The 10,886-nt window shown below is 42.2% G+C and overlaps 1 protein-coding gene across 1 annotated transcript; it reads left to right on the forward strand.

Moving 5' to 3' along the window:
• The first annotated feature begins 130 nt into the window (after positions 1-130).
• Positions 131-10,512, forward strand: LOC308473869 (protein LEG1 homolog). The gene is made up of 6 exons (XM_080999747.1): positions 131-581; positions 2,427-2,513; positions 3,542-3,726; positions 6,591-6,709; positions 8,074-8,312; positions 10,043-10,512. Exons 1-6 carry the CDS (start codon positions 170-172, stop codon positions 10,129-10,131), a joined length of 1,131 nt encoding a protein of 376 aa, XP_080855873.1. The 5' UTR covers positions 131-169; the 3' UTR covers positions 10,132-10,512.
• The last annotated feature ends 374 nt before the right edge of the window (positions 10,513-10,886 follow it).

Genomic DNA, 10,886 nt, shown 5'->3' on the forward strand with positions numbered 1-10,886 from the left:
GTAATGCCCTGCAATATGTATATTTGTCCTGCACATTGGGGAGGAGGAAGCAGAGAGGAGAGGCAGGGGAGTGACTTATTTCTGATTTACATAGGGTGTACGTTTCACATTCTAACTTGCTCCTCCCTTTTTAAAACAACTTTCATGCATTCTGAAGCCAAGAAATAGAATGGTTTTGTCCAGCATGGGGTGCCTTTTCCTGAGAAGATTTTTCTGGCATCTCTTCATCTTCCTTTTTGCTACTTCTTCACTCAGCCTAGAATTCACAGAAAAATTAGCTGAAGAGCCAGAAAGCTACAGTGATGCTGTTCCTCCGCTATGGCATTCTGCACCTGGAAATTTAGATGAATACCCAGTAAATGGCAACAACATATTAATCAACCCGTGGAGCTACCCGCAGAGATTAGGACTATACAAAATCCTGCTTAAAGCCACATCTAACTTTTTCACTCCTCCTGGACCAAATGATGCTGACAACAATGTCCCAGGAAGATTGCCCCAGCAGCATGGTTTGCAATACATTTCGAACAAAAATATCCTATGGGGACTGGCCTTACAGCATGGCTGGCAATACTCTACAGGTATGAACAAATTCCCTTACAATCTAAACTGTTAGGAATGTGCTCTCTCTTCTTGCTTCAAATGGCAGGAGAAATAGGTTGAGGCTTGTGACTTTGAAAATGTATTTCAGCGCTTTTTGCTAAGCTCTACAATGCAAAAATGGCGTTCTTCTTAGCCTCACTGCTTTTTGTTTGTAAAAAAATGAGGTCCAGTGCTCAAACATCGTACGTATGGACACAATAGGGAAGTGGGTGCCTTCTATATATACAGACGAAAGGGCCAATTAGCTTAGCTCACCTCACTTTATTGAGGATAGCCAAAGAAAATGTTGAAAAAAGATCCTCCAACTACAGGCATAACCAAAGCAGGCTGCTCATATCTCAGAGTCACAGCACTGCCGCCCACTTCCTGCTCATTATTATCATCCCATTTCTTAACAATTTCCCCACAAAATTTGTTCTGAAGCCAAGCAAGGAATACATCTTTTCTGTAGCACATACTTCCTTTCCATTTCCACCTTACATGTACAGTACATGTACAGGTTACATACACTTCAGGTTACATATGCTTCAAGTTACAGACTCCGCTAACCCAGAAATAGTGCTTCAGGTTAAGAACTTTGCTTCAGGATGAGAACAGAAATTGTGCTCCGGGGGCACGGCGGTAGCAGGAGGCCCCATTAGCTAAAGTGGTGCTTCAGGTTAAGAACAGTTTCAGGTTAAGTACGGACCTCTGAAACAAATTAAGTACTTAACTCGAGGTACCACCGTATTAACAGTACAATGCTACACATGCTTATTCAGTAGCAGGCTCCACTAAGTCCTTGCATAAAGTGATGGGTATGTGATGTGGCTCTTTAAAAAGGGGGGTGGGGTACTCTGCATCACTGAGTGTCACTAGAAATAAACACTGCCTGTTCTCGTATTTTCCATGTACAGTGGTACCTCGGGTTAAGTACATAATTCATTCTGGAGGTCTGTTCTTAACCTGAAACTGTTCTAAACCTGAAGCACCACTTCAGCTAATGGGGCCTCCTGCTGCTGCCGCACCGCCGATTTCTGTTCTCATCCTGAAGCAAAGTTCTTAACCCGAGGGACTATTTCTGGGTTAGCGGAGCCTGTAACCTGAAGCGTATGTAACCCGAGGTACCCTGTCCAACTCAGTTGAATCTCCCTTGCAAATGTTCCTATGGTCATTACACACACCCTGCTCAAAAAATCTCAAAAATTTCACAGTGGGCCTACAGTTGCAATCTTATAACCACCTACCTGTGGCTAAACCCGGCTGAACTCAGCCAAACTTATTTCTGAGTAGATATGAAATGTAAGGTGTATTTGCAGAGAACTGTTAGGTGTGGCAAAAGTTAAAAGTTATTATGATTGATTTTGTGTAGGCTTTCGATATGGTGGCTGGGTGGAAATGAGGACATGACTCCTGTTGCCTTGAGCAGGGAATTTCAGCAGCTGCAGTTGATAAGCTGTACCTGATGAACTTCCCTCTTCTACACTGCCCTCATTTTCAGCTGGCTACAGTAACAATGGCTTATGCAAGCCTTTCCATATCTTTTGGGCCAACTCCCATCAGCCTCAGCCAACATGGCCACTGGTTAGAGATGAATGGAGTCGCTGTTCAAGAATACTTGGAGAGCAACAAACTGGGAAATGGTGACATATATAAAACCTTGTTGTGGCGGTTGCCATCTTTTGGGATCGGGTAGGAATTTGTCCACCAGGCCAATTGGCTCCAGCCTGGTGGTTTTGCCTACCTCATAGCAATCGTCACAACTCACCTAGTCATTAAAATGTTTGTGATAGGATGTAAACATCATTAGATGTAATGTAATACTGTAATTGATTTTCTTCTAGGCAGACTAGAAGATCCAACCAACATCACAAGATGCGGCAAGAAAGATGGAGATAATCTGTGCATATCAGAGCGCAGCTGGTGGGCGTGTAGGTATTTTCATCCATGAAGATTTTCATAATACCAGAGTCCTACCCACACAGTAATTTGTAGGGCCTAAATGTGCAGAGCATGGATTGGACCTTTATTGCTTCTAGTATTTATTCTCTCTGTGTTACCCATACATTTATCCAGTGCTTTTTTTTCTAAAAAAAATGTTTAGGGGTACTCTCATTTTCCTACTCATATTGAAATACTGCCCCTCAATGAGGCCAAACTTAGATTCACAAAATGTTTAGGGGTATGCGTACCCCTGCATCCCCCCAGAAAAAAGCACTGCATGGGTGAATGAGGCCTCCTGCCTCTGAAATCCTGTGGCTGCAATCCCAGAACCACATATTTGGGAGTTAGACCATTGAACAAATTGGGACTCAAGGCCAAACTAGATGTGAGACTATTCATACAAGTAGCGGCTGCATGAATTCCTTATTTTAAATATACTGCAGAAGTCAGGGCCCAATTCAGATTGAAAACCTTGCACAGGAGTAGACAAAGCCCATGAGGTGACGTAAGACAGTCACCACAGACGGTAGATCCCGCCTCTGAAAAGCATGCTGCTCCCCACCACGACTGCCCGTTTTTACTCCCCTGCCAACTTTAGCAAGAGGGGCTGCAGAGGAAGAGGTAGCAGCAGCAGGGGGCGCTGTGGAAGAGGAGGTAGTGAGGGATGGCATTTTCTGCTTTGTCTAAAGCAGCCAAATGCCCTAGGCCAGTCCTGGGAGGAGATGTGCTTTATGTCTTTGCTGCCTGCTATGCTACTAATCCAGATTGGGAGACGTGCTAATTGCATTTCGGGGGGGGGGGGGACTCCCAGTCATGTAAATAGCAAGCTCAGGTGGCCTAGTTTACTTTTTAAAAAGCCATTCACCCAGTTGTTAAATCGTGTAATTGATGTAAGTTTTGCCTGATGCTGCATGGAAGTGTGCCTTCCATCTACCAGAACTTCCAATAATTTGAATGTTTTCCCATATCACCAGATGTTCTGCTAAACCAATATTGCTGCTGTCCATTACTGCAGGTATGAATTACTACCTAGCAATTGTACCCTTTCTGGGAGCACTGGAAAGTGGCATTTTTGGAGACTTGGCAGACAAGGTAGAAATACTACCACCGGATGACCAAAGAGCTGACTTCTGTCACAGTGTTGCAGAATGCAATGCCCAGGCACCAAAAGCCATGGCTGGCTGGAGAGATTTCTTCAAGGTACTGTAGCTGTTTTTCTGACAAGACGGATAGTAGGGTGGGTTTTTTTGCACCAGAACCATATATTTAAAGATAGCAATCAAGTAGCGCCTTCTGTTTTTCAGTTTCAACAATAGGTTATTGTTTCCTTGTTTTCCCACTTCAAAATAATCTCTGCTCACCTACTTTATTAGACAATTTAGGACATTTTAAATGGTTAAAGAAAATAATTATGTTTCAGAACCTGTCTAAATTAATGCCACCAGCAAAATACTGCAAGATGTTGGGATGATTTGTAGTGTGAGTAAGAAAAAGAACATGAAATGTTCTGGGAGATTTTTGAAGGAACAGGGACAATCCATTTCTGACACAATTCTGTGGGTATTGCACTGCCATCAATGACATGATATTTTAGAATAGCCGCTCAGCTAATGAGAATTCTAGTTATGGCTACAATCTTATACCTGGGAGTAAATCCTATTGAAGGCAGCGAGGCAGGTATAAGATTGCAATGTAAAGGATGATACAGTATTTATGAACAAAAGCTCCACATGGTCATGCAAGTGCTATAATTTGGAAGGGCTGGGAAAAGAGAGATAGATTTACAATCTTCAGTTACTTCCCTTTTTAAAAACAAAAACAAAAACTTCATTTCCAAGAAATCTGAATAAGGGGAAAGCTCACACACATCTGTAGCAGAACAAACCAATCAGTTTTTAATTAAGGATGCAGGAAGATGCCTTATAGCAGGCTTCCTCAAACTCGGCCCTCCAGATGTTTTTGGCCTACAACTCCTATGATCCCTAGCTAGCAGGACCAGTGATCAGGGGCGATGGGAATTGTAGTCTCAAAATATCTGGAGGGCTGAGTTTGAGGAAGCCCGCCTTATAGTCAGACCCTTCATCTAGCTCAGTATTGTTGCCATTGACTGGCCGTGGTTCACCAGGATTTTGAACACAGGGCATCCCCTCCCCATCTGGTGATGCCAGGGATTTGACCTGGGACCTTCTGCATGAAAAAATAGATGCTGTTCCATCCCCTCCCCCATTCACTTTTTGGGGGCTACTTTGGAAGGTGACTCAGAAACTACAACTAATCCAGAATGCGGCAGCTAGACTGGTGACTGGGAGCGGCTGCCAAGACCATCTAACACCGGTCCTGAAAGACCTACATTGGCTCCCAGTACATTTCCGAGCACAATTCAAAGTGTTGGTGCTGACCTTTAAACCCTAAACAGCCTCGGCCCAGTATACCTGATGGAGCGTCTCCACCCCCATCATTCAGCCTGGACACTGAGGTCCAGCACCGAGGCCTTCTAGCGGTTCTCTCACTGCAAGAAGTGAGGTTACAGGGGGGGCCGCTAGGGGCGCCTTGGAAGATGGCGGATATTAACATCTATCCAGCTCGCACGAGGTAATTAGAGGCTGATTATGGGGAGTAAATCAGTCTCCCTCATCTCTCCAGGGGGGAGAGATTCATTTTCACCCGCTGTTGCCATAAATCACCCCCGAGTTCGGAAGAAGGAGGGGGTGAGGCACTGGGTGCACAACCCTCGGCGGGCCTCGGAACTCCTCCGAAGCTGCTTCCAGGTGCGAAACTAGTTGCGTTACTTAAAAGGAAAAAAATTGGTGAAAGATAACGCACATGCTTCAAGAGAGGCAGGAGGTTTTTATCTGCTAACAATTTTACCACTGAAATGAAGAAGACTGAGACAGAAGATTACATCAAAGTACTACAGACATGGTATGTGGAATGGAATGCAACGGAACTGAAAGGGGGGGGAAATGACTTTTTATTTCTTTTGCTCTATGTGATTAACTAATAACCCTCCCTCTTAGAAGATCCGTCACAGCAATTAATTGGCAAATGGGACTAAAAATGAACTGTGTGGGAATAATATGAACTTAATATGAACTTAAATATTTTACTCTGTGAAGGATTTGGAAAGAAGAAGGGCTCTCTCTGTGACGCAGTAAGAATTTGATACGAGACCTGTGTTGCAGGAGGTTTGGTCTTGGGGAGAGCGAGCCGAAGATTTATTATTTTCATTGAGATTGCGAACTGGAAGGGGCAGCCCTCCAGGAAAAAGACTAATTTACGATGCAACAGGTCGGGAAAGTTAAAGAGCGAGCTTTTAGACTGTATTTCATTGGAACGACAAAATGGCGATTGCTTGCTCGAGGGGACATGCCTGGACTATTGTATCAGAGTGATTTACGAGAGAGCAGTACAAAGCCCACACAGAAACACAAATAAGACTGTTTTTTTCAACCCACTTGCGGAGCAACTAGGAGGTGAATGAAAAGGAAAATGAGTAACGACAAGGATTGAGAAGAGGGACTGGAAATATCATTCTTAATATGAAAGCAGAACAAATATTCGAGGATTGGACTCCTGCCGATCAAGAAGCATGGGTACCCCCCCACAAAAATTTATAATTTGGAAAATAATTTGGATTACATGATTTGTATTGTTATAATTTGGATTAATTGGTTTGATGTGTTTAATTTGGTAATATGAAACTTAATAAAAATTATTTTTTAAAAAAGAAGTGAGGTTACAGGGAACCAGGAAGAGGGCCTTCTCGATAATGGCGCCTGCCCTGTGAAACACCCTCCCATCAGATGTCAACGAAATAAGCAAATACCTGACTTTTAGAAGACATCTGAGGGCAGCCCTGTTTAGGGAAGTTTTTAATGTTTGATGTTTTATTGTGTTTTTAGTATTCTGCTGGGAGTCGCCCAGAGTGGTTGGCGAAACCCAGCCAGATGGGCATGGTATAAATAAATAAATAATAAGTTTATTATTATTATTTTATTATCCTAATGGAGTGTGTGTGTGTGTGTGTGTGTGTGCGTATGTGTATATGGCATCTTCTCTTCTAGTATCTCTCATCCACTGCACTGAGCTCTGAAGCGCCTGAAGCACAAGAAGCAGCACTGAACTACATGTGGAACGCTCACGTTCATAGCCTGGCTTATGGAAGGCGAAAGTTTAAAAACCGGTAAGAGAAAACTACCAGAGGTACAAAAGGTTTTTATCAGGTTCCCTATGATGTACACTCACGGGTCACTTACAGGTGTGAGAAACAATCTTTGTTTCCCAGCAGTCATATGCAGTGCTGTTTTGGAAGGAAGGAAAGATACCTGTAATCTTATTTTGATATAGGTGATGTGGGTGCCAGCACAAAATAATTGCCATGGGTGGAGTGGGGGGAACCACAGGTGCCAATACTCCATACCTGTGAATATCATCACGAAAAGCACTGGTCAATTTAAAACATTTCTGTTTATTCAGGATATAGCTTGAGGAGTGCATCAACCTAGGACTGACTGCTGGCTGTTGTGTTCTACATTTTATCCTGTATATTTGCCCTAAGTTTCTAATTTGTGTTTGATTGTGTATGTATTCTTGAACGTTTTTGCATTCTGTGTCTCTTTGGGAAGAAAAGTCTCTTAATAAATAAATAAGTTCTTCCAACAGGACGATGTGTTGTCAAAGAGTGATGCAGCTCCTGGTAATGTGCAATTAATTAATCAAAATCCAAGAATCTATTCTTACTTAGATCACATTAGAAACTATTTAACCTGTTGATAGCAGAATGAATATTTTAGTGGGGTGGGCTACAATCTGTCCTTTCTTTAGCATTAATAATTGGCACTGAATGAATTTTGTTTACTATACAGTGGTACCTCGGGTTACATGCACTTCAAGTTACATACGCTTCAGGTTACAGACTCCACTGACCCAGAAATAGTGCTTCAAGTTAATAACTTTGCTTCAGGATGAGAACACAAATCGTGCTCTGGCAGCGCAGCAGCAGCAGGAGGCCCCATTAGCTCAAGTGGTGCTTCAGGTTAAGAACAGTTTCAGGTTAAGAACAGACCTCCGGAACGAATTAAGTTCTTAACCCAAGGTACCACTGTATTGTGGTTTTCTTTTCATTACCTTGTTTTTAATTGATTTTAGCTGTTTTTGTATTTTGTGGTGTTTGAGATTTTTTTTTATGAAGCAGCAAATTAACAAATAACAGCAGCCTCATATCTGGCGTTGCTCAGAACGCTAAAACAACAACAGTGCTGTTCTGAAATCAGTGGTTAAAATCAATGCAGTTTTGAAAGTCCTGCGTCTTGATTCAAAATGATGCCCACTTGTATCCAAACATGGACAAAAGCCTACTCCTTGATCTCAGGAACCATTATGATAATTGGTTACAATATCTTAAGAAGTGTCCACTTGCATAGTGTACAAACAGCTTCCAAAATATACAGTATAACAACAACAACAACAACAACAACAACAACAACAACAACAACAATGGAGTTTAAACTGATTACCTCACTTTCCTCTTCTTGCTTCATATTTCAGATTGCCATACCTTAGTGGTCCTGAAAGCAATTTTGGGGAGGACTGGGCGGCTACTGTTGATTTCATTGCAGCCACACATTTTCATACAGACCAGGAGACCACCAATCGTTTGCAGACTGGCTTACCGCCAAGAATGCTTTTGGAAGGAGAGAAAGCCCCTTTCATTGCAGACTTCACACCTGAGCAGAATAAAGTGCTGTTTCTACTTGGTGCTCTGAGTAGAGTCAATGAGAAAACAGGTAGGTGTTTGGACAACCACACAGTGCACAACTAGAATTGAAGCTCTGGGGCCGGTAGGAGGCTGGAGGAAAGTGGTAGCTGCTTCTGCACTACCCCACACATCAGCTGTTAGGCAGGGAGGCTGAGCAGCCCAAACAAAGTTTGCTGCGCCTCCAGTCTCTGCCTTCACCAACATCCTCTTCAGGCTCCAGGGAGGGTCTCCTCATGAGCCATGAAGACTCTCCAGCTTTCTCTTACCATTTTTGAGGTTGAATCAAAATATTTATTTCCCAGCACCACACATATACACGCAGTTGTATATGTTCATGTAACATAAATACTAGGGTTGCCTCCGGTTTTTCTTCTGCGTGCAGTTTCTTCCTCCTGCCTTCAGTGTCTGGCAGATGTTGTTGCAACCCTTTTCCATCACACACCGGTTCTTTAAAGTCAATTAAAGATCTAGTTAAACAGTGAACCTCTGCTTCTTAATAGCGGTGTAGGAGGGTTTTCACCAGGTGAGGTGCTTTTGCACTCAGCGCCTCCCTGCCTCCCATGCCCAAACAAGAGCCAGGTACTGAGATGAACTGTGAGTGAAGTCCATTCCCCCTGTCCCTGGTGGGAATTTGCAAGGATGATTTATCCTCTGTTATCCTTGTTTTTCATTTGCCAACAATCCCCCGCTGTTGTGGGGGCTGCCTCCATTAAGGCAGGCAGGACTGGAAGCCAAAAATAAACTTCATTGTATTCCCAAAAATAAATGACACAGAAGAAGGGAAACCTGTAAAGGAGGTGATTCATTTTCAGAGGGAAATACGCATTTCACCAAGCTGAGGTTTCATGCTTTATCTGCTTTATAATGGTCTTTTGCTCCACTTCTCTACACAGCTGTTCAGATAGCTATAAAATTGGCGTTGCGTGGCACCATCTTGTGGCATTAATGAGAAAAAAGCAACTTTTTGCTTTTTATATTTATTTTATTTTTACACTCATATCCACTTTTCCTTCAGTGAGTAAAGCAGATTAGGCTGAGACACGATGACTAACCTAGTTAATGTCATGGCCGAGGAGAGATTTGAACTCTGATCTGCAAGGTCCTGTTCCTGAAAATCCTACCTGATAGATAGCTCAAAGCCTTCCATCTCAGATCAAAAGCAAAATATAATAGGATGGGAAGATACTTGAGTGCTATGGATGAACAAACAAACAAACAAGCAAACAGCATGGTCCAGGACCAGTATCTTCAAGCCATTCAGTGCCTGCATAAACATTTCATTTCATTAAACTTTTAATTTGTATGCCACCTTTCTATCTTAACTATACACAGTGCATTTTGGGGGGGGCAGGGGTATGCACACCCCTATACATTTTGTGAATCTAAGTTTGGCCTCATTGAGGGGCAGTATTTCAATATGAGTAGGAAAATGAGAGTACCCCTAAACATTTTTAGAAAAAAAGCACTGACTATACACAATGCAGTTTACAAGCTGAAGAAACAACAAAATGTACAACAAAGATCATGCACCTTATAACAATCTGATCCAACACAAAAAGTCATAATAAAAACATAACTTTAAAACAAACAAAATAATGTAATATTCAATAATCTATTAGAATATAACAGCACACAATAAAATTAGCTCTCAAAATACCAGCATGTAAGAATTAAACAGAAATTCACACTTAACAATTTGTTGAACTGGAAAGTGGAACATAAATCCTCACATAAATAAATAAAACCTTTCTTTTACAGGAAACCTTTTGCTGCTGATTTGGAAGGCTGCCATGGCTACCGAAGGAGGAAGAGAAATTGGCCGCAAACTTATTGAAAGTGTGATTTAGAGAAACTTGCGAAACTTGTCTCGAGGGGGGGAGATAATTCCTTTAATTATCTGCTTAGTAGTGAATCAACGTTTGCTAGTTGGTTGCATTTCTTAGCAATTCACCAGTTTTAGGCTTATCTATATGGGATTAAGGTTGCAACCCTATTTACACTTACCTGGCACTTCATTCTGACTAGACCTATACAAAGTGACTTGTTAAATGCCATAAATCAGGCTTCTTCAAACTTGGCCCTCCAGATGTTTTTGGCCTACAACTCCCATGATCCCTAGCTAGCAAGACGAGTGGTCAGGGATGATGGGAATTGTAGTCTCAAAACACCTGGAGGGCTGAGTTTGAGGAAGCCTGCCATAAATAAATAAAATGAAGCTGAAAATGAAACCTGATTTGTCTTTATCAAGGAACTGCAAAACACCCCCTCCCCCATCCTTCCTTGTGGTTTGAAAGGTCAAAAGTGTATGAAGCAGCAAATGTAACATCACATTTCTACACTAGGCTAGTTTTGAAATACACTCACACACCCCTCTCTATTCTCCATTCAGACAAGCAAGAGTTCATGGAAGCATTCCAGCCTGGCAAAAACATTTGTGTAACAAAGTGAAGAGTGTAGCCTTGGGAGAGTTACAAACTGCTCTGGGTTTTTAGTATAACCAGGCAGCATCTTAATCTTGTTAGATAAATATTAACTTCTGAATTCACTTACATAAATAAAAAAAGAATACAAAGTTAACACAACATTTGGAGAGGCGGGATGG

The sequence above is a fragment of the Podarcis pityusensis genome (assembly GCF_964106645.2).
Source record: "Podarcis pityusensis genome assembly, chromosome: 3".
NCBI classification, from domain to species: domain Eukaryota; kingdom Metazoa; phylum Chordata; class Lepidosauria; order Squamata; family Lacertidae; genus Podarcis; species Podarcis pityusensis.